The sequence below is a fragment of the Protopterus annectens genome, chromosome 1.part0 (assembly GCF_019279795.1).
Source record: "Protopterus annectens isolate FY-2018-M chromosome 1.part0, PAN1.0, whole genome shotgun sequence".
NCBI lineage: Eukaryota > Metazoa > Chordata > Ceratodontiformes > Protopteridae > Protopterus > Protopterus annectens.
The window spans coordinates 1,298,161,123-1,298,186,370 of record NC_056725.1 but is presented as its reverse complement, the minus strand read 5'-3'; the positions used below and the strand labels follow the sequence as shown (position 1 = coordinate 1,298,186,370).

The window sequence follows — 25,248 nt, the reverse complement described above, 5'->3', positions numbered from 1 at the left end:
GCCTTTCCACCTCTGCCTCTCCTCCCAAAGGTACTTCTAAAGGTCAGACAGGACAAGCCAAAGATGATTTTAATAGCTCCAGATTGGCCTCGACAGCACTGGTACCCATTACTGAGAAGTCTGGTATGGGAGCCTCCATGGCCTTTGCCTTCGATTCCACACCTGCTGTCTCAGGAGAACAGTCATTTACTCAATGTCAAACTTCACTCTCTTCACCTGACAGCCTGGCATATTCTGTTTTAAACCCTGGAGGGTCTCAGCTTCCACAGCAAGTTTTGAATGTTATTTTGGAGGCCAGAAGGCCTAGTACAAGGAAAGTGTTTTTGTTTTGGAGTGCAGCAAAGGAATTTGATGTTTCTAAGCCTAATTTAAGTGTGGCTCTTCAATATCTTACTGAGTTACTGGACAAAGGTTTGTCCTTCTCTTCTATTAAGGTTCATGCTGCAGCAATTTCTGCTCACTATGACTGTGACCCACCATTGTTTTCTCATCCTTTGTTTAAGCAATTCCTTAGAGGGGCAAAGAATATAAGACCCCCACGTAGAGCTCCTACTCCTGCTTGGGATCTCAATTTTGTGTTGGAGAAACTCACTCTACAACCTTTTGAGCCTGCAGCTACTGCTGAGTTGAAATATTTATCATGGAAGACTGCTTTTTTGTTGGCCATTACCTCTGCGAGAAAGGTTTCTGAATTACAGGCCCTTATGGGGGTTGAGCCTTTCTTAATTTTCCATAAGGATAGGGTATCTTTACGTACTAATCCTTCCTTTATGCCTAAAGTGGTTTCTAGTGTGGCTTTAAACCAAACTATTCATTTGCCTACTTTTTATGCAAACCCCCAAAATAAAGGGGAAAAGATTTTGCACACTTTGGATGTACACAGGCAGTTGCGATATTATTTGAGCAGAACTAAAGGGTTCAGGCAGTCTCAGCAGTTATTTGTTTCATTTGCTTTGGGTTCTCAGGGCAAGCCTGTGTCAAAACAAACTATTTCTAAGTGGATTGGGTTTTGTATTGCTTTCTGTTATTCCCATCATGGTAAGGAGATTCCAGCTGGGATTAGGCCTCATTCCACTAGGGCTACTGCCACTTCTACAGCTTTTTAAGGGGTGGCAACTAAAGATATTTTGGAGGCAGCTACTTGGAGTTCAGTGCATACTTTCTCTAAGCATTACCACCTTCCACTTTACTCTAAATCTAGGGCTGGTTTTGCCACTGCAATTTTACAGGGCATTTTGGCAGCTCCTACTGCTTTAGAGTGTTGCCATCCTCCCTTACCTCTGCTTTGGGATTCTACCCAAGTGTAAGGACTGCAGCAATGTGAGATGAAGAACATAGTACAGTTTTGTACCTACCATAAATGTAGATGTTCGAAGATCCACATTGCTTCAGTCCAATTTACCCTCCCTCCTTCCCCTCTGTAGTTAGAGGCGGTTGTGTGGTTTGGGTTGTGAATATTGTGGATATTGTATATATTGTACATATGATTAGTGCAAGGGTGGTTGGTTGTTTTTTGCTGTCTTTTGGTTTTGACCTTTCTTTTTAGGGTCTTCTGACATCTGGGGCAAGAAAAGACTGAGGATATGACGTCGGTCATGCGCATTTGTACCCTGACGTCCTGATGTCAGTCTTAAGCGCCTTGACCGACGTCAGCCTAATACTTTGATATTCGGGCCGACCGAGGACAGCGGACTACCCAAGTGTAAGGACTGCAGCAATGTGGATCTTCGAACATCTACATTTATGGTAGGTACAAAACTGTACTTTATGCAATAATTGTAGATTCAGAGCTGTAGTACAAGAAATGCATTATGACACCTTTTCTGCAGTAACATCTGAAGCAATACCATTAACACCCAAAAGGTATATTGCTTATATCAGGATTGTCTTGTGTTAACCATTGCATTTCAGCTATATGCATTCATGCTCCAAGGTACAGTGCTGCAGGCAAGTATGACAGTGTAATAGCCGCAGACTGCAAATATACTATCTGCAACTGTATATTGGTGAGGTAGCCAACCCAGTAATCTGATATGGTGTGAAGACTTCACAGATATTTCCACCCACTAACAGTATATTTTGTATGCCTACATTCTATATAGTAATGTATAGTTTACCTAGTATGTCTGTCATGCATGAATCTAATGCATGTGTGTTTAACTGTCACCTCAGTTTTTCTTGCCTTAACCAACCATTACCAGGTCATATTTTGCTTCCAGGTGAGCTCTAGGCAAATATCAGTCAGTCAGTAGTCAGCAGTGGCTCAGTTTGTTAAATGCTCTGTCTCAAGTACATTTTGCCCAAACACAGGCCAGGGTTCGAATCCAGTGCCATGTACTGCATCAGTGTTGTATTGATGACAGATGTTCTCTCCACGGGAAATACAGGTATGAAGTAGCCCTTATTATGAGTAAGTAGTGTGTGTGTGTGTGTGTGTGTGTGTGTGTGTGTGTGTGTGTGTGTGTGTGTGTGTGTGTGTGTGTGTGTGTGTGTGTGTGTGTTCAGATGTAACAGACTGTTCAGCGCATTGACCAGGAATGTGATAATACTTCATAAGATAAAGGCAAAAAGTAAAATAGTAATAAGATGTGTAATCTTTGTATGGTGGTATGCCTGGAGAGTCTGTGAAAGCTTTCTGAAGTTCTATCCCCATGCCTGCCAAGGACAGCATGATAGTTGTTTACTCTCTGTACTGTGCACATACATGTCTCTCAAGTGTCATGTTGTCACGTACTGTAATTACCCTTGCATAATCCCTCTGTCACACATGTATCCTCGACATAATTATGTCAATAGCATAGTCACACTACATAAGTCCACAATCCACCCTGGTAGTTATATGGGCCCACCTGATGTGTAAGTGTTCTCTAGATGTGTACTTGCAGATGTTACTGCTTGCTCCATACTGTCCCATGTGGATAGCTTGAGGGGTATGCACGTGCTACAGCAGATATAGGGCACTGTTAAACATAACGGAAGGCTAAACCTGTAGAGTATATAGCAGTACTGTTGTAAACTATATTATAGCCTATACCGGCATTAGTGGACTGTATTTCTCTCTCTCCCCACCCTTTATCTTCATCTAAATTTATTGTTGTTGTACATTGGTTATGGTTTACTATTAATATATGTTGTTCTCTAAACTTTATTTTGGGGCATGTGTTTTATTATTGGTATGTATTATAATTGTTGCATATTAACATATCCTGTAGAATTACTGCTGTTGTTGACCTTATGCTGTAACTGTTACTGGCATGCTGTTAATATACCGACTGTTATGTTATTTATTGTTGTGTTCTATATAATATGCATTGATATGTTATGGGTTATCTCCACTGTTCTGGCATGCTGTTATAACTAACAAAATGTTTTACTCATAACTAGCCTATAACACGATTGCTATACCTGTATCACCACAGCATCTCAGGGTAGGCTGGTTCCTGCTGATCCACCTACTCTGCCTCAGTCAGCCGTGGTAGCCCATTCATAACTAGCCTATAACACATTGCTATACCTCTATCACCACAGCATGTCAGGGTAGGCCGGTTCCTGCTGATCTGCCTACTCTGCCTCAGCCAGCCATGGCACCGGGACCTAGCACATGTGGGACCCAGGCCAGTGGTGCCCCTCTGCTGACTCTGCACCACCTTCAGGTGGATCCACCTCGGGATGGGGCCCGACCCCCTCCCGGAGCAGTGGCGGAGGGGTAGTAGTTACCCAGGATCAACTACTGGCCATGGTGTGCAGGATTCTGCATAGGAGTTAATGCCTGTGCTGAATTGAGAGCAGACTTGACAACCTGGTGGGACCTGTTGGCCCTAGCTCCCAGCCTCCAGCACACCCACCTTTGGGGCAGTGAAGGAGCAGTGTTGACTGCCCATGGGTGGGGAACTCAGTCACAGTGCTGCCATCTGGGGGCACATGCATCTCTGTTGTCACAACACCCTCAGTTAGGGTTGCCACCTTTTTAGTGGGCCAAAGTGGGATGTGGGATGCCAACATGACGCTGGCCACACCCTCTACCATGATGTTACCCCAGAAGCACTGAAAGAGATGCTGTTATGGGTACGAAGAATGGCTGCTGGAATGGCTAGCTAGCTGGCAAGCTGGCTGCTGGAGTCGCTAGCTGGTTGGTGGGAGTAGCAGCTGGATGGATGAATGACTGGATGGATGGCTTGATGGATGGATGGCTGAATGATTGGATGCCTGGCTGGATGACTGGCTGGCTGCATGAATGGATGGATGGATGGCTGACTGGCTGCATGAATGGATGGATGGATGGATGGCTGGCTGCATGAATGGATGGATGGCTGCATGAATGAATGAATGAATGGCTGGCTGGCTGGCTGGATGGATGGCTCATTAGGAAAAAAAACAAAAGACAAATCTCAGTTGATTTTTTTGCGGCTATAGAAGTGCTTAAAACAAAGTGCTCCTACAGCCGCGATCTTTGCAGGGCTGTTCCTGCCCCAATCCCCACCCCTTTCATGAATTGCAGACAATTGCTGCACGAATTAAAGCACCTGAACCTAACAGGCAGCAGCTTTGCCTGCAGGTCCGGGTTGGTGATGTATTAAAGCACCTGAACATAACAGGCAGCAGCTTTGCCTGCAGGTCCGGGTTGGTGACGTAACTGAATTGCCATGGAAAATCCAGAAGTAATTGCGGCTTTTCCACGGCAATTCAGTGCGATTGAAAAGTGGGACTTTTCAAGGCCCACTATTTTGCACAGTGGGCAACGGGATGAGGCAGCTCAACCCGTGAGTGTCCCACTGACAACGGGACTGACAGGTGGCAACCTTACCCTCGATGTCCAAGGTGTTTACCCCTTCATGTATCACACACCGCCCCTGTATGCTGCCTTGTCTGTCTGGAAATGCAACCTATCCTACCCAACTTACCTCCTCACATGTACTTATATCCCTTCCCCAGCATTCCACTCTCTCCTTAAAAATAAAAAAAGGGGCACCTGTCCCACAAAAAAAAAAAAAAAGTCACCCCATACATAGCTCTCTATTTCGTACGTGTTCACAACTAATTATGTCCAATTGGCTTGACAACACATTTATGTTGCCCTCACCCCCCTCTCTGGGGTTTGAGGGTCCAAATTCATGTACAAAGACTGTAAACACTGCACAGCTGTTGCTGTACAGGAACTGGAAAGCTATGGCCCTTTCCTATACCCTTCCTGCACAACTCTACCTACCTTTCAGTATGTTTTTCCCCCTGCTTGCCCCCGTTTCACCACTGTCATATCACCCCCATTTTCTTTTCTTTCTTAATTTTTGGTGCGGGTTTGCACAGAGCTAAGTGGTGCGCCACAAAGCAGTGCGTCGGGCAAACCTGCTTAAATGTGCTTTAATGATCTTGTGTGTTTTTCGCGGTGTTACGCACATCTGCAAAATAACCATCCCTGCCTCGGCTCGAACCCGGGCCCCTGTTAACTACAGCATAGTGCATTAGCCCGCTAGGCCACTCAGCAATGAACTAAAACAACTGTTTCCAGCAAAATATACTGATTGCCACTGACACACTACAAGTACATATAATGGGAAAAATGGAAGTATACCTGGCACTGTGATGCAAACACTACACCAGTAAGCAGCCAGATAAATAATAATGGATGTACATGAGGTCTGGGATAGCGGGCATACCTGTCAACTGTACAGATTGTTGCAGACTGTCCAGAGTTTTGCCCCCTATTTTAGCCCAGTTTTCATAAAAGCATATTTTTTCTGGCAAAGCAGTGGCACGTCATTAAAGATTGAGGTTAGAAAATCATGACAGTCATTTCAGTGTCACACTTCATACCCTTCAGAAAACACATGCTAATGCCACATCTGTTATTCTATCAACATTCTCAGCTTGTAAGAGCAATATATAGATTGGCCGTATTCATGGGCCTTCATCTCACTTTTATTTTTGGCATTGTCTAGATTTCTTAAACAAATTGAGAGGTAGGGTAAGATAGCAGGTAATTGTTCCTTTTTATCAGCAGCATCTTTAAACACACCTGCTAAGGCAGCAATGGCAAAGTACATATGTGCGTCTTGGGACCCTGCTGCACAACAACTGCCTTTGAAAGTTATGCACATAATGATGGATGCAGATGTATGTCACAAACTGTATGTATTCATCAAAGGCAATGACCAGCAGACCATGGCGTGAAAATATTATAATTTATTGAGTGTTTGTGCTAATAAGCACATACCATAGAGTGAATAATCCAACAGACCAGTTTCGGCTGTAATAATTGTGCATTCTTCATTGTAGAATTATTTTCCACACCAAGGTCTGCTGGTCATTGCCTTTGATGAATACTAATTTTGGGACCTGGCAGCTGCCTTACTTGCAGGGTTTTTTTGCTTTCTACAAACTGTATGTATGCACATATTTCTTGCATATACACCTGTTAAAGCAATGACTCAGTAGCTCAGTCTGTTAAATGCCTTGCATGTAGTATATGTTGCCACCCACAGTCTTCGGTTCAAATCCAGTGTGTTGCACATCAATGGCATCCTTGTGAACACAGCAAGTAATGACTGAGTCATGCAATTTTAACCCACACAAGTTGCTGCTACTGCATTAACTGCTACCCATGTTTGCAAGTAAAAGGCCTGTAGGTAGGGACACACTGCACATATTTCTATAGCCAAACTATATACCATCTACTACTCTGTGATTGGCACTGTTACATAGCACATGTACCTTATGCACATGCCTCGATTGGACTGTAAAGGGTACCCATACCCTGGTTCTGCTATGATGACACAGCTGACACTGCTGCCTCAGTTACAAGTACAGCTAGCTGTCCTCCAAAAAGTTCACACTCCTCCCTATGTGCCCTAGGCTGCAGCAGCTGCAGCCTGGAACATACGCAGCTGTATGTTCAGCTAGTTGCTACAGACCCTACCATATCTCACAACCCCCTAGAACAAGGGATCCAGACATACCCATACATAACGGGTGGGGGGGGAGGCAAAGGCCCATTGACAGGGACATGTTTCACAGTTTACAAAGCTAGTGAGCTGATAAAATAGCAGCTACTGCATCAGCATGCATAGTATGATGGGTATGATGTCTCACATTCACATCTCCCTCTCGTTAATGACCTCAACCCACAATTTTTACCACTGAACTGCCAGATAATCACAATGTCATGGGACAGTGGCCAAACATATCATGCAAAACTGTGGACATACCTTAGAAATTTCATCAGTGGACAGTATTTGTTCCTACCCTCAGTGATGCTGTAGTCTCCACACCACACTAATGTTCATCCGAAGACTTAGAAAGGGGCCAAGGCCTACATGAAGGCCTTAGATATATTCCACTGTGGTGCCATGTCATTAACTAATGGAAGGTCAACCCAGCTGTTTTGATGCAATTAGCAAGTCTGAGATGCAGATTGTTGCACAGGAGATTACCTGTTAATGAGCATTACCTACAAAAGGCAATCAGCTGCCTATGGGGAGCAGGTTTGTATGTTGTTTTGCTTTCACAGGCAATGGATTTGCAAGCTTTTTGCAGAGAAACTCTACCAGGTATGCAATATATTTCCCCATATAATGGGATTCAGATGGTAGGATGGAGGTGTAGGGAATAGGGATTACAACAGTAGGCCTGTCATACATCTATGGTATTGACATATTGGTGATACTCTGCTGCCCAACAGCTACAGGCATGCCTCTCAACTGCCCTTGCTTTGAGTTGAATCCAGCTCTGTACCCTGTTACTCCCTCCTACAATTGTCGGCTGTTATAGGAAAGCTGGTGGAATTGGTCTTAGACATAGTGACACTACGTAAGGGTGTACTCTCTTGTAACATCAAATGATGTACTGTCATAAAAAAACCTCTGTTTGTCAATGCCACACACAAATAGTGCTGGCATTCTACAGGTGTCCCTGATGTACCCTAGCTAGGTCACTGTTTTGTTGACATTCGTCCCTCATTGGTTGAGAGTTATGGCTAACATACCTGTCAACCCCCTACAGCAGGGATTTGGTCATAGCCATACGTAATGGGGGGGACACAAGCCCGACCTCAGTAACAGGTGATGCATATTGGCCTTACAACATAGAGCTATGAATACACCAACAGATATTACTGTAGCATACATGTTTTCTGAGGGGTATGGCATGTGACAGCCAGATTCCCTATTGTCCATCAGCAACCATCACTGAATGGCCAACAATTTGTCAGATAGCCACACATTTGTGCCAAAAGGAACATATTCATGAGGCACTATTCACTGTCTGCAAACATCTGTGTAGTAGGGAGGTGGGATGCCTACAGGGAGCATGTACTACAGCAGGTTTGCATTGCTGTCCGTCATTGTGGCACACTGCGGTTGCTTGGACTGTCCCCATATAGTTGTAATATCACACAGCTATTTGTCTGACAGTGGCTGTATGACATAGTGTGAGCTTGCCCATAAAGGACACACCACAGTAGACTGCAGTCATGGGTGTAGAGACATAGAGCAGAATCTATCATGGTACACAGGGGCATACCCAGTATTGCTACTATCTTGGTGATAGCCACTCTTGTAGTGTGTTGATGGACTGTGGGTTATGACGTGTGAGGAAGCGGTGGATAATGCAGGCTGTATTGGTTGTGCAAGGTCTGTACATACGTATGTGGTCCTGTAATATGTCACCCTCTTGTTATCTTTCAGGAACAATGTATTGAAGGAGGCATCCCCCATTCACAGCTGCTGAGAATGTTGTTATCCTGGATGGCCTCAGACTGCATCATCACATTCTGCTTTCAAGGGGTCGCCATCATCATGACCAGCATGCAGCATTGTAGGGTGACCTTGTCAGGGCGATTAACCAAAGTGGACATCAGGACAGGACCTACAAGCAGGTCCGACACAGAGCCACAGTTATGCTCAATGCCGCACATCAAAGGGCATCTGCTGTGGCCAAGGATCGTGCTGCCACTGGTGGAGGACCTGCAACAGACCAACCACTCACAGCCACATAGAAATTCCTGGCAAACCTAGAATCAGCAACCAGCTCCCAGGCATCCTTCATTCTATACATCCTGGAGGTGGGTGCCAAGTGTCCACATCAGAGGAGCATTGAAGTAAGCATACTTTGTTCACCGTTGTAAATACTGTATCAGTCATTGTGGCAGGCTCTGCATACCAAGTACATGGGTGTCAGGTCTATCTGCATTGGCAGGGGGGTTGTTGTAATGCACAGCTGTGCACACATACTCAGAATTTCAGCAATGTAGGCAGTATCACATTAACTACTGCATGTATGGATATATGCACATATTACTCTCTGACAGTGCAACATTTGGTATTGCTGACAATCCCTCTCCCTCACATTTTCATAGGTACATCAGGTGTGGCCAGAATATGTGATGCTGTACCTGGTAAGTGTGATACCATTGTTTTACAGTTTTATATACAATATGAATTTTAAGAACTGCCATTTAGCCCAAGGCACAACTGTTGTGCTTATCCAGAGTGGAATAGTTGTATGTTCCATATCGGAGCAGTTGACTACAATGCATACAGTGGATAATCACAGCTGTGTATTTGTACAAACACTAACATGTTTGCAGTTGTAGTCATGAAGAAGTGTGCAGCCTGCTATACAGGATGCAATGACTCCAGGATCTCTGTTCAGTCACGATGGGGAGATGGTACATACCTGTGGCAGAGATACTACAGCAGGTATATCATTCTCAGGATAGGTGTACTGGGTATTATGTGTAGTTCTATCACACACACTGCCATATTGCGTACCCCGCAGGTGTAGTGTACTGGCAACATTCACTGGATGTAGCTGAAGTGCATGTTAGAAAGGGCCTGTCTTGTCTGTATATGTTGTTGTATGTTGTGTATGAGATCAGTGATGAGAAGATGTGGGACTTGAAATGCAGTTGTGGCTCCTCATCTTTATGACTCCATGTGGATTACCATACATAATAGTGTAGGTAATAATGAACTGAATTTGTTTTCCTCCTCACAAGTGAATGGGGGGGTTGGAGTCTGTCCCCCTCACAACCTGATGTCAGTGAAGCTGTCCCAGAGGTTGACATCCCTCTTCTGCCACCATTGTCCCTGCACACAGACAGCATGCCCACACATACCCAGCAGCCAGAGGCCACAGACATTGAACAGGATAGTGTCACAACTGTGACATCAGTGAGTGTAGACTTTAGACATTGGCCATAGCCAGACAGCTGGTGAGGTCCCACACAGTCAGATTGACAGGGGTGCTGAAAGGGGGACTGCTGTCCATCCACCCCTCCTGTCAGAGGTGTCGCATCATGGGTCACCCGCTGCATGTTGCTGGCCATCATGGAGGCACAGGCACGTACCGAATGCAACAGCAGACAGATTCTCAGGGTCATGGATGCAGCAGTCTGACGTCCATGACTGTCTCCACCGCTCTGGTGATGCCATGGATAGTTTCACTAATGTAGTGGACAGATGGTGGGCTGAGACAGTGTCTGTCTTTGCCCGCACATTGTGCTGGAACATCTGGTTGGGGTAGGGCATCGGGCACATGGGCGTAGGTCAGCAACACCATCTGCTGAGAGACCACATGTCCGTGCACACTCACGCTACCGTAGTGGCAGTACCTCTAGTGCTACAGAGGGAAGTGTGCTGTCCACACAACAACATGGCAGGCCATGGGCACATAGTTGTGGGTGGTCCCGTGGGGACATGGGCCCAGCAGACAGCAGTCACAATCAGGTACTATCACCCCATCCAACCTTGGGTGTAGTGGTGCTACTGCCACTCCTGACAGAGGAAGTTCCCATGTTCATGGCCAGAGATAGTGAACTATCCACTCTGTTATGTACAGTCCACAGCTGCCCAACATACACACATGGGCTAGCACTGGGCTTGACTGGGTACTTGCACACCCTCAAGCATCACAGTCACATGCAGATCCCCAGCAGACACACAACACCTCTCCACGGCACATCTGACCAGCACCCCATCCTGATTCACGCACATGCTACCTGTATGGCACAGCCTAGGCTTCTGGTACCCACACACCACACTCTGTGCATGTGATGATGCCTGTGCCACATCCCTACCATCCGTGCCATCGATGCAGGGACATGAAAATATGTCCGATGCACAGAGTGACTATATCACTTTCAATGTGGTTGTGTAGTGCAGTATTGTTATGCCATTGCAGGTGTCATGGGCCACAGCAGGTACTGTGTGCTGGCATGTGTCATGACTACACAGCAAACCTTGTGCATCTTAGGTTAGACTGGTTGTAGTGTGACAGAATGACAGGTGTATTACAGACCTGTGTATGTTTCTGTTCCAGGGGTTTGAGTGGTTATGCTATGGACACATGGCAGCAGTACAGCAGCACAGGGTAGCATGGTAGCACAGCAGAAAGATGACGTCAGGAATGTACGGCAGTGTTTGTGCATGGTTCCGTAGGTACTTATGTGTAGAAGGTCGTGTCTGGGGCAATGTGGGCAGTGGGCATAATTCTGCACTCATACTTTGTGAGAAGGTCTGCTACTCTTTATACGTCACCTGGGTTTTCTGATCGTTCAAGCCTAGATGGTGGCAGACATCAGTGATGCCTATATAGGACCTGGAGCTTGTCACAGGGCTGTAAAATGCATAATCATTGCACAAAAATAGCCCATATGGGCATGTCCATAGTGATACTAGGGGATATATCTGTAACCACACACACACACACACACAGCTGGCTGGTGGGAAATTAGAACCCATATACTATGAGTTTGGACCGTCAGCTAGTACTCTTAAGGTGGATGACATCAACAGGCCTTCTAGTGGAGGCCAGCAGCTAGTCTTAGGCCCATAAAATGCATAACCATTGTACGGAGATTGCCCATATGGGCTTGTCCATAGTGCTGCACATGGATACATGTGTATGTATATAAACACACACACACACACACACAGTTGGCTGATATGAGAGTAAAATCCCTACCTGTCTAGTAGTACACACTTACAGCTTGCAGTAGTTATTGCATGCGCCATGTAGATTACTTGAACATAGACTGTCAGCCAGTGCTGTTAAGGTGGATGACATCGCAGGCTTTGTAAAGGAGGCCACTGTTGAGGAAAGCAAGTAGTCACAGGGCCATAAAGTGAATCACCATTGCACAGGCTAGATGGGCATGTCTTTACTACTGCAGGGGATATATTTGTATACACACACAGACAGTAACCTGCTGTGAGATTAGAACCCCTACCTATCTTTTTGTACACATTATAGCTCGCAGTATTTATTGCATGCACCACAGATTATGTCTGTTGTATTTGTGGATGCAGCCACAGTACTTGTGGCCTACACAAAGTGGCCTTGTATTACACATCAGGTGTGGCCTGCAGAGTGCTCTAGCATGCTGATGTTATTGTCTCTAGTGTCATAGGAGTGTTAAGAGTGTCATTAACATTACCTGTTAACACCCCTGCTATGTGTTTACAGTTCCCAGTATGGCCATGTTTGGCTGGCTGCAGTTTGGTAGGTGGACAATTGGCCATGGACAATATGGTCTGTCGAAGACCAGAGTTACAACCATTGCACATTACATCACCTGCTCACCATTGTCTGTCTACAGGGTGACATTCCACAGGCACAGGGTTCTGCGGGTGTGTGGATTCTGTCCTTTTGCGGCCTTGGTCTGTTACCATCAGACAACTGTTGTGTTGTATAGGTGCAGGTAACCCAGCATTCTGCATGTAAGTGGGGACATTCCTACATCCCCATCCACACACATATATATATATATATATATATATATATATATATATATATATATATATGCGTGTGTGTGTGTGTGTGTCTGTCTGTATAACAGAGATCTCATCTCAACTCTCGCTGTATGCGTACGTTGTGTAACTGAGTTATGTAGATATGTGTGGAGAGTCTTTATCAGTCCACACATTCTTTTGCTATATGTATATGTTTACATATCTTGTGTGTGTGTGTGTGTGTGTGTGTATATATATATATATATATATATATATATATATATATATATATATATATATATGCCACATACTGCTATCAGATGGGGAAACTTACATAGCTGTCTGTATGCACAGACATACTTCCACATAACTGTTCTTTGGGTGGAAGAGGCAAGAGACATGGGCTTAAGTTAGCCAAGTGTATAAGTATGCCCAGTTTGACTGTCAGTACTTACAAGGTGACTCCAGGCCAGACCTACCTGTACTGCAGTCTGGGATTTGGTGTGCCGCAGACCTTTGGCTGCTGCACCTTTTTCTACCTTCCAGCACCTCCTTGATATTTTGTCCAAAGCATTCCCCAGTTGTTTGCTGAACGTAATATGTGACTCATACCTATCAACTGTACAGATTTGCACAGAATGTCAAGATATTTGTCTCGTATCTGTGGTCCATGTTACATAACATTGTGGCTTTCTGGCACATTAGTGGCAATTCATTAAAAAGTGACATTAGGAAATAATGACAGACATTTAAGATTCAGACAGCAGACACTTCAGGAGATTTATGGTAATGCAAGACTCATTATTCTATCAATTCTTTGATTGTAAGTGCAATTTGTAACACTTGCCTCTACTTTTGGGCCTTTGCCCCACTTATATTCATGGCTTTGTCCAGCTTTGTTGCTGTAAGAGGTTTGATGTGACTGGGGTACATGCTGCAACACCACATACAGGGTGTCAGTTTGCATACATTTACGTGTTTTTGCAGAATGTCCAGCCTATTGCCCATATTTCTGCTCTGTTCCTAATACAGTTGTGGTTTTCTGGTACTATATTGTAAAATGCAGGCACTGAAGTGTTGTAACTACTGAGACATGTAAGTGATGGCCTTTACATCCTGCAGCTAATCTGACCTGTTGCAACCTGCTGTTTATACTAGCCACCTTCTAGCTTACTCAGACCATGTATAATGTATGAGGTTTGGCCCTCTGTCCCCATATTTTCTCTGGCTTTATCCAGCTGTCTTGGAGTAACAGCTTGTGGCATTATGACAGTCTGTGGGGCTCCTATCATACGACAAACTCGTATGCAAGAGTTGTAGATGCTGCTAGCTTCTAACCATCAACACTATCACCCATGCTGATGTCCTTAGTCCAGTGAGCCACACCAACCACCAGAGAGAGAGAGAGAAAGGTTTAATTCCTCACACTACCAACAACATAGACATACACTGACCCCTGCATTTTGTGGGTAAAATATGTGGCCAGCCCTGGAAATGTGTGGTCTGATAATATATCCTTGCAAACATACCCTGTTACTGCAGTTGTATGGGAACACAGATGTGATGGGGGTATGAGTCTCTGGCATTGACCGTCGTGCGCCTGTCCTATGACCCCAATGTTTGGCATTTCCGTTGCATAATGCAGTGGGGTTTCCAGCCATGTGGCCTAATGATTATTATGGGGAGCTCCGTATTGGACAGAGTACCTGTTGTCACATGTGGCTGTTAGATCTCTGCCCTGTAGCCCACTCTATTCCCTTGCATACATGCAGCAGGTCCATACATATGCTACCATAGTCTAGTACCCTATACATTTGTTGTACAGAAGAGTGACTTACCTTGTGAACGCAGCAGTTGAGAGACTTGTGTTTCAGGGCTGACTGTCTGATGCATGCAGTACACAGCCAATACATGGTTAGGTACAGGTTGTGTGGTGTGGCTGGCATCTTTTTTACTATGTGTGCGAGTCAGAGTAAGGTGTCAGTCCCTAGAACTCTAGGATGTCAGTGCATGTGTATTGCATTGCCTTTTGGCCAAGGCCAGGGCATATTGGGCATGCCTATGTCTGCCTACAGGGACAGCCTCAGGGGGTTCCTCCTCCAAGTCCTCCTGTGGGTGTAGCTGTGGGGACCTAGGCACTGGTGGAGGGGGTTGTGTGTCCTTTCCCTGATGATCCTGCCGCAGCTGTTTCCACAGGATCATATTAGGTAGCATGGCACATACTCTGAACATCTGTGCACATGTGGCTGGAGAGTACTGCAAGGCTCCACCAGATATATCAAGGCACCGGAACCGTGACTTAAGCAGCCCAAACACATGCTCTGTGATGTTCTTAGTTTGTACTTGTGCCTCATTATGACATTCTTCATAGGTGTGTGCACATTTCTGATGGGTGTCATCATCCATGGTTCCAGTGTTTACCCAGCATCCCCCAGTAAATGGCCGTATGGGATGCTCCCCGTGGCAGACATCTGGTACAGCTGTGATGCATGCCAGATATGGGACTCATGATAACTGCCAGGGCTGCCAGCACAGACATTCATGATAATGCCCTGGGCATTGCACATGACCTGACAGTTGATGGAGTGATGCCCCTTGTGGTTGAAACAGACTCTACTCTACTTACTGAGCAGTGCTTTAATGTGGACATGAGTGCAGTTTATGGCACCCAGTACCTCAGGGTAGGGTGCTACATGGTAGAGGAGATGCATACTGCTGACTCTCTCCTCAGGGGTGTGGGGTGAATAAATGTGCTCACTGGCATGTGTTTGCATGGCATCCAGGAACTGGTGTAGTAGTCTGGATGCCGATGCCTGTGAGACCCCATCATGTCCCCAGCTGGTCTTTGAAAAGTACCTGTAGCTAGTAACCTAAGGGCTACACATACCTTTGTTTCCACTGGGATGGGTTCCCCTCTGTTGGATCTGGGTCGGAGTTGAGGGCAATAGAGCTCTGTGAGTTCTTGTACGAAGTCCCTGTCCACCCTGTAGTGCTCTACAATCTCCAGCTCATGTAGCCCCTGGAAGGTTACCCTGGGCCCTGAACACTCTTCTCCTTCTCAGTCTAGGCCTATTGTCAGCAGCAGCATCAGCACTGACCTCAGCGAATAGCACATACCGATGTAGCAGAGCTGCAGCAGCCCCTGCCATTCTCTTAGTTAAAATTCCCAAGTCTGTACTCCAGTGGTGCAGAGTATGGGGGGAAATCAGGTTGTAAGGTGTATGCCTGCTTTATAGTGCTCTGCTGCAGGTGCAGCCTGTGTGATTGACTAACTATGATGCATTCCACCTGCCAGGTACATCACTGAGGAGTTGGAATGGTCCAGTTCAGGTGCAACAAGGGGTCATCAGTCATTTATATATGATTGGCTTTCTCCGCCAATTTCTTTCTTTTTTTTTTTTTTTTTTTTTTTGGCAGCCTTCCTTGCTAAGCACTACAGCGATGCTCAGCAGTTAGTAGACACACCCTATGGACAGGCACACTCAGTAAACATGCGCCCTGAAGCTAAACAAAGCTTAGCAGCACTGGGCACACCCCCTTGCTCAGCGGCGAGGCGTGCAAACAGGCGCTGCTGAGCTCCAATGTACTTAAAGAAATAAACACTCCTTTTTGATGTCAGCTACCTCTTCTGTGGACACCAACACAGTTCTGAGGCTACACGGGTTTGATCTGTGAGCACAGATACCCATTTTTGCTATTCAGTAACCCCAGCTCATTTGTATACAGACCTGTGCACACTATCCGGATACTACTCTCTTTCAGGATTTGCCTCCTTAGCAACCACAGACATCTACCATTGTACGTACTCCATGCAAGGCCCTATAATGCATTATTGTCACATATTTTATTTTTTCTGTTTTTGCACTTTTAAATATTTTTTTTTGCACGGCATGTTTGCGCACTGATGCATGCAGCAGAAACATAATATGGGTATTTAAAAAAATATTTTAAATTTTGTTTCATTAAGTTTTGGACACACAGGGCATAGTTTTGCACATATGTGTCTGCTTTGCTATTTCTGACATTCTAACAGGGCTTTTACAGCCCGTGGTCACTTTTTAATTTAATGTACACAGAATTTTTCGGTGTACACTTCTGACTCCAACACGGAATCTGCATGACTGCCTATCTGCTTGCTGGATCATTCTGCACCCTCATTTGCATTCAGTTCACCTGGTTATGAGGTGATTTGCATGCTATAGACACTTCCTTGTTGGCATGCTCGTGCACGCCTCATAGCTCTGTTTACTGGATTGCATGGCTGCTTACTTCCGTGTAAGTTCCATGCCACTATCCCTACATGGAAAATGAATCCGTGTACACTTTATTAAATTCCCCCTGTTATCTGCCCAATCAGAGCACTGGATAAGAACTAAATAACCAGTGGAGAATGTCAGTGTTGATACACTTCTTGCTGCTATATAGAACAGCATCAGTTTTTGAAGCATCAAAGAGTAGGGAACTGTTTGAGATCCATTTTGGGGAAAGTGTGAAAGTAAGATTGCACTGCAGATGCCTCTACAGGTGGGCAAGTGGCCAGAGCATAACAAATCAGTATTGTTCACATATCAGTCATTAAGAATTCCTTTGCAGCGTTGCTGTGTCACATTTACAAAGAGGGACAAGAGGAAGGGACTAAGTACAAAAACTTAGGATGCACCAGCTGTCATCAGCCTCCCAGAGGAAATTTGTCTCCGAACTTTAGTAGAAGTATCTCTCTGATAACTAGTTGTTGATCCAAATGACAGAATTATTTGTTGGTCCAAAGTGGATTAGTCAATTAAGCAGCTAAGTGTGAGATATAGTTTTGTATTTATTGAGTCGAATGAGTTAACTAGGTAGTTGCTGTGCTGTGTAGAATAACCATATATAATATATTTGAGACCTGAGAATGAACAATACAGTACAGTGTGTGTAGAAATATGAGCAATGTACATACAGTATGATAGTCAAGGAAACAGTACACAGTGGAGGTTTAACAGTATTATGTGTTGACTTGGATAAATACAAGAGCAGGCTATGATGTGTTAACTTGGATTAATACAAGAGTAAGCTATGACTATCAAAAAGCTTAATGCATAATACAAAGATATTAGTCAAGTTAAAATACATTGGAATATACAGTGGTAATGTTGATATCAATTTAACGTTCATATTTTGCAGAAACAATTCTGCCAATTAGAATGGTTAACCACAGTGAATTAAATGGTTTCTGTAGTAATTTAACTTTCAGGGAATTTATTTTTACTTTAGCAGTCTGTATAGAATCACAGTTGTATTAAGGTGCAGTTAAAAAAACATTGTAATCTCATCTAATGAAAGTTTATTTTCTACTTTTCTTAGGAAATATTTATTTTTGATTCAGCAGGAAAAGAAATTTTCTATGGCACTCTTGAAAAACTGGCAAGTATTAAATGTATGCATATTATTTTTTTTATTGCAAAGCTCATTTTAGGATATCATTAATAGTTTTTTTCTTTCTGCAGTGGGAGTTTCCTTCATTGCTTTGCCTCGTGTACGATATCACAAGTGAAAAATCCTTTAAGAGCTGTGCCAAGTGGTTAGAGAGGGCACGAGCTGCAGCTCATGGCATGCAGCTTCCAGGTATGTTATCTTGTACTTTCTAGGACATCTTAAATGCTACATCTGATGTTGCCTTTTTTTTTTTTTGGCCTGTTCCTCACCATTGGGTCAGCCCATCCTCAGCCAACTTGATAGACTTTAAACTTCATAGCTCAAGCTAATCCCCTTAACAATAATCTCCTTCTTCTCAGTTACCTCAAATCTCGTTTGCCTTTTCAGCGATAAGATGCGATCACCATTAGCTTGAGTAAATTGTGGTCGATAAGTGACATTTTCTGATAATTTTGCTATGTTTGATTGGATAATTTCTTTTGTTCTTCCTCCCAGTAGGATTCTTTCTACATTCAGTCTTGAGAACTTTGTTCTTTAGGCACAGTGGTCTTGGGCTTTACACACTTGCCTTTTCTCTGGGTGCTGCCTATCACTGGTACTTCTTTCTTATCATTGTTGGTGTTGCTGGTTTATCTTTCAGTATTTTTAATACCACTGCTGGTATTTTTTTCTCAGTCTTTATTTCAGCTTTTAAAGATTTTTTTTTTCTAACTATCATGTCTGAGAAGCCTACCAGTTTTTAAAAAATGGGCAGAAAATTCTAAATTTAGACAGCCATTCCGAATGTGTGTCTTGCCTGGGACCAGGACATCAGTGAATGAGATATTTATGCTAGCTTTAATAAGAGAGTACTATCAGATAGGAAAAACAAATTTATTTTGAAACACCTTCTTCCTTCATTTGTTTGTGTGTCTTTCCAGCCCCATCCTCTTCAAAAAATATCTTCAAAAGACGGAGTAGATGAAAGTACGGATTCGAGGAAGTGCTCTTCTGATAGCTATCTTCCATAAACTTCTTTGGGCTCTGCTGCATTAATTTCAAAAACATTGGACGCATCACCTTCAACTCTGACTGACTAAGTCTAAACCTTCAGATCCATCCTCTTACTCATATCTGACTCTGTCCAAATCTAAGTCACTTCAGGCTCCTGCAAGAGTTTCCCTAGAACCAGATACTTTGAGGCTACATTCTCCATTCCTTCTGGACCCACCTTGAAGGATATCTCATCCACTTTCAACGTCATATTCCCTCAGATTATGTAGGAGCTTAACAGAAGTGGATGTGAATAGGATTGATGAGAAAATTTCTCAGAACCCAGATCCAGTTGGATGTTATTCTGTCTTGGTCTCCCATCATATCTGTGAGCCTATCTACTTGTACAACCGCAAACTCTGACTACTACTTCGATGTCTCAAGTGCTTTCAGAGACTTTGGACCTGAGACTTCTGAGTTTGTCTGTTTTGTATCCAAAGATTTGACACTCTTGGACTATTGATACCTCTTTGACCCAGATGAGACCAACTTTATGAGATCCAGAAGGATCTTGGTACCTGTGATGATGTGAGGTGTAGTGCCAGCTGTGCCAGGGAGAGTTGGGAAGTGCATGTGTAACATATGCCAGCATAGCTAGCTGGAGTTTTGTAAAGAACCATATGTCATTTGAACATGAAACTGATTTGTACAGATGCGTGTGTTAAAAATGTATTTGTAAAGTTGCCTGTGTTAAAAATATTATCAGTGGGTTCTGCTGGACAGAAAAGAAATGTACATATATGTCATAGTGTATTGTAAGTGATGAAATATATTTATTTTAACAGAAGATACTGGAAGGGAAGGGGTTAAGCTTAGCCCAGCTAACCTTAAGAAAAATAGTCTGAAATTAAATGACTTTGTTTAGGCCATAAAGATTTTATCTCACAGGTCTGAATACAGCCAGAGACGCACTCTCTCTGAAAAGCCTGGACTGGGGTCTGCTCAATTGTCCTTAGTGGTGAACTAATTGCTACCCTGGGGTACCAAAGAATACTTAGTTTCTGCAGGAAGGGTGAAAGCGTTGGAATTGTTTTATAGTTTCCAGATGCTGTAATAGACCTTATCTAAAGTTCTATGTGTGCATTATGACACATTAGTGCCAGATCCTGTCTCAGTTTCTAGTGGGGGTGGGTAATGTGGGTATCACAGAGTCAGGTCACCAGTTGTGATGTCATTCTGCAGCCAGCACTGAAAATATATTTCAGTACTAATGGGAGAAGTGAGAAGTGCACTTGTTTTTGGGATCTGACAAAGACGTTCATCCACCTTTATCTTTCCTTGCCTTAGTAAGTAATCATGGAACACTAATTCTTCAGTCAGAAAAATATAGAGAGATTAGGTAAATGTAGCTTTTTCTGTATCTGTCAGAGTCTTTCCATCTGTGTTGTTTTTTTATATTTCCTGTGCTGAAACTCTGGTGTTTATTGTAAACAGATATTCAGTATTTTCATTTTTTTTAATTATTTGTTAATAAATATATCTAAACATTTCATTGTGGCTAGTCTTTTAAAAAATATTTAACTTTGAGACTTTGAGAGCGTCAGAGTGGGTAAGCTGTGCCAGCCTTTCCTAGCCAGGGGTGTGTGTGTGTGTGTGTGTGTGTGTGTGTGTGTGTGTGTGTGTGTGTGTGTGTGTGTGTGTGTGTGTGTGTGTGTGTGTGTGTGTGCGTGTGTGTGTGTGTGCGTGTGTGTGTGTGTGCGTGTGCGTGTGCGTGTGCGTGTGTGAGTGAGAGAGAAAATCAAATCTCAGGATAGTGTATGTGATACCTACTTTGAACAGGGACACTGAAAGTACTGATTTCACAGAGAAGGTGGTGGAGGACTTGGTTTGGAACACCTAGCTAAGGACTTAGCTCTGTAGTGGTCAGTGGGGAGTCTTGTTTGAGGCCTGGAGTGGAAGCTCAGCCCCAGGACTGGAGTGTGCATTCCCTATGTGCTCTTAAGTGAAATTGTACTTGGTGCAGAGAAGTGCATCCGAAAATACTGTGTTTGTCTATTCTTCTTACAGTGAATGTTTCCCACCAATGTCAGTGGTGAGGACTGATGCTCTTTGATCATTGGCCCAAAGGAGGGATGTCACAGGTCCCGTAGAGCCAGTTCTGGGGGGGATCATGATCAATTCTGATGTTCTCAGAACTATCCCTTCCTCTCGGAGCTTCGGCGTCAAACTGGAGTGGGCAGTAGTGCAGATGAGTGCCCTCCTCTGCACTTTGGCTTCTGTTAATGTACTTAATTTAGATATTTTTATTGTGGTCCCAACTACTGTAACCTGTGCTACCAAGTCATGAAAGTCTGAACCTACAGCAAGAGTTCAGAGCTCTTCCTCCTGTGGGAGTGGTGGATGCTCTCTCATAGGATGTCATGACACTTAGCGTAAAACAGTCATTGGTCTATGCCAGGTTAGATTTTTCTTGCCACTGTTCACTGTGCATGTTTTGCAGAACTGTCTTCCATTGTGGTTTGGTCTGGTTCCATAGCAAAAGACAAGAGAAGTACCTGTTAGATGCATCCATTTTCTTTTCCTTAAATATTTGTGATACACTCACTTGGTTAGTCCGTGTGAGGACTGGCACCACTTGCCACCAAATGTTACTGCATTTCTGGTGTTGAAGGGTTTTGAATCTCAGCAGTATCAACCAGTGTATTACTTAGGAGTGGGAGGGGCAAGGGCTATGGTCTTAGATAACTCCACTGCCTCATGTAAGTTTAAAAGCCAGCCTAAAGGTAGTTTTTCATCTTGTCAATAGTATCCAGTAAGTTAAAGTAGAAAAAAAGATGCACACAAATCTAACAAAATAATAAATTCACCAAATTCTGCCTGTCTCCAGGAGCATGAAGGGAATGCTATCCTTGATCTGGGCTTCCAAAATCCAGACTCAGACTGCAGCTGCATACTGATCACTTATGCCTGGCACCCCATGCCTCTTTTAATACCTCTAATCCACAGTAACTGCTTTTCAAGCAAATTTTTACACACACACACACACACACACACACACACACACACACATACATACATACATACATACATACATACACATGCACACACATACACACAAACACACACACACATACATACATACATACATACACACACACACACACACACACACATACATACATACATACATACATACACACACATACACACCTTCTTGGCATGGTAGTACCAGCATCAGTTCTGATATGGCAGGAGACTAAGCACAATACTTGCCTGACCACTCTTGACTTGGCCAAATATAAATTAGAAAGATTTATTTCTCACTGGTAATATGCTTACATGATCTGACTAGTTCAAGCAGATACCATAACCTTGCAAAGCTACAGGGATGATACTTTTGTTCTGAGATAATAAATGATGGGTATTAATAAATAGTACATAAAAAATCTTAAAGGTGCATAAATAAAAACTTCAATATTAAAGAAGTCAAGACAATGCTGTTACACATTAAGCATGCAGAAGTAAGTAATGCACAAGGAAAGAAAAATAATCAGTTGTGCAGCTAGGAATACTTAAAGAGGAATCAGCCCAATAATAGTGTTTACTGACTCTTATACTAAAATAGTGTGTCTAACTATTCTAATCTAGTAAAATTGACTCTTATCTTACTAAAATAGTGTGTCTAACTATTCTAATCTAGTAAAATTATGCAATGCAGAATTCAAACAGAAAACTTTCCTAGATGTCTGACCAGGATCTCCCAAACCAGACTAAACTGACTTTACAATGATTTTCGTTTCGCATATATATTTTTGGTCATTATTTCTGTTCCTACAGAAACTCCAGGTGGTTGCATCTGATTACATCATTTATCCATTCTCTGCGCCATGGAGTGAGGATGTTCTTTGTGTTTCACTGTTTACTGTTGCAGTCATCACATTTGGGTCATCTGCCTGCAGGTAGCCCTCAGCCGGCCTGAATACCAGAGTCTTCGGATTTCTGTGTCAGATGCTGTTGCTTCTTCCATGACGTCAGGTCGTCAGGGGTATAAAACATGCAGCCGACGCCATTACATCAGTCTTTCTTGCCGTGCGGTGCCCGAAGCAGAAGCAGTTTGCAAGTGCCGGTCGGCCGACTCCTGAAATTTTCATTTTCGAGTTTCAGACCTGAAGTCTTCAAAAAGATAAGTACCCCATTGAGGATCCTTTTTTCTTGCTCTAACGGATGTCAGAAAAAATTGACAATTGTCTTGCCTGTGGAAAGCAAATACCTCATAGAGATTTTCACTCTTACTGCATTACCTGTTTAGGCCCAGACCACAACGTCCCTCACTGTCTGTTTTGTGCCTTGTTCAATGCCCAAACTATTCGTAGTTGGGCTATTTTTTTAGCTAAATACTTTCGTGCTCGATCTCCATACTCCGAAATGGATTCATTAAGCCATCTGACTACCGATCTTCCTAAAAAACATAAGGATAAAGACAGACTGCTTAGGTCCAAAACTGTTTACGATGCTTCCGTTAAGCTAGTCGCCAATCCACCGGTACTCAGTGAGGCGCTTTCGCAGCCCCTGATACCCGCTACTACAGATTCACAGGCCTCTACTGAGACCCATTCGGAGTCCGGTATGCCATGAGATGCTTCTTCGACTATGAACCTGCAGATGTCTCTACCTTGGATGGGTCCGGAGCTACTGTGCAGGCACTGGCTTCTGAGGGCGTATTCAGGCCCTACCAATTTTCATATTAAACCGCCAAATTCGTTCCAAGCTAAGAATACTAAATTCCTCAGGCCTAAAGCTCGCACTAAGCCTAGAAAACCGATGACCAATGTGCATTCGTAGACCCATATACCTCAGAAACAAATGATTAGAATGGCTGAAGACCTTATTACCTTAATTAGAGGAAGCCAGCCTTCCCACTGTAAGAGACCTAGAATTGATTTTCATTCTCATTCTTCTGATCAGGAATCTGATATTTCTTTTCCTTCTGACTACCAGGATTTACCCTTATTTACTTAAGAGGATTTTGATGCAGAGGATTCCATTCCCTCTGCTTCCCCTCCAGAAGATTTTTCTTTTGGTGAAACCTTGCATACCCTTAGGGAGCATTTCCGCTGGGAAAGCCAGGACTATTCTCAGTACAAAAAGAGACTTAGGGAATTTTTAAACCTGCCTCAACACAGGCCTCTAGCTATTCATCCTGCTCTGGAGATTGTAGATGATGTTTTCTTGGAATCCAGCCGTACCCCAGACACTTTACCTCCAGGTCCCAGGAAACCTGATGGGTACTACAGAGTACCTGACTCTCCCAAATTCCTTTTCAAGAATCCTACTGCGAATCCAGAGACCATTTCCCAAGGACCAAAAGGCATTAAGGCTACTACTGCCAAAAATCCTACACCTTCTGATAGGGATTCTAGAGCTTTAGACAGATGGGGTAAAAAGGTATATACTTCTGCTACTTTGGCCATTAAGGCTTTAAATTGCCAGTTTCAGGAGGAAAGCTCGCCCTGCATGCAAAACAACTGGGAACTCATTACCCAAGACAGATGGGTTTTAAACATAGTTTCCCTAGGATACAGATTCCACTTCCACTCACTCCCAACCCCAAGTGGATGGCCAGACCTCCCCTCAAACCAGTGGGTGAAGGCCCAAAAACAAGTGCTTTCTCTCCTCAGTATCAGGGCTATTCAGCCTGTCCCAGCAGAACAAAGGGGACAAGGTTTTAATTCAAGACTGTTCCTGGTTTCCAGAAAAGAAAACTCCTGGTGTCCTATCCTGGACATTTCTATTCTCAACACCTTTCTAGTGGTTCCAAAATTCAAAAATGCTAACTCTTCAACAGCTTCTTCCTATGCTAGCCAAGGATGCCTGGCTGGCAGCTCTAGACTTAAAAGAAGCTTACCTGCACATCCCAATAAGGGAATCCTGCAGAAAATATCTACGCTTCAGGGCAGGTTCCATGCATTATCAGTTCTCTGAACTTCCCTTTGGCTTATCTACTGTGACCAGGGTATTCACAAAGTGCCTAGCTCCAGCCATTGCATTTTGCAAGCAGAGAAATATTCAGATTTACCCATACTTGGACGATAGCCTGATTCAGGCAGAGAGTCAGGACTTGCTATTACAACACCTG

The 25,248-nt window shown here is 43.8% G+C and overlaps 1 protein-coding gene across 1 annotated transcript in view; it reads left to right on the top strand.

Moving 5' to 3' along the window:
• IFT27 (intraflagellar transport 27) overlaps window positions 1-25,248 on the top strand; it is a 387,202-nt gene that overhangs the window by 195,220 nt on the left and 166,734 nt on the right. Inside the window, exons 4-5 of the mRNA XM_044066266.1 lie at window positions 18,069-18,128; window positions 18,212-18,329. Coding sequence (XP_043922201.1) covers window positions 18,069-18,128; window positions 18,212-18,329 — 178 coding nt within the window. The remainder of the gene's footprint in view (window positions 1-18,068; window positions 18,129-18,211; window positions 18,330-25,248) is intronic.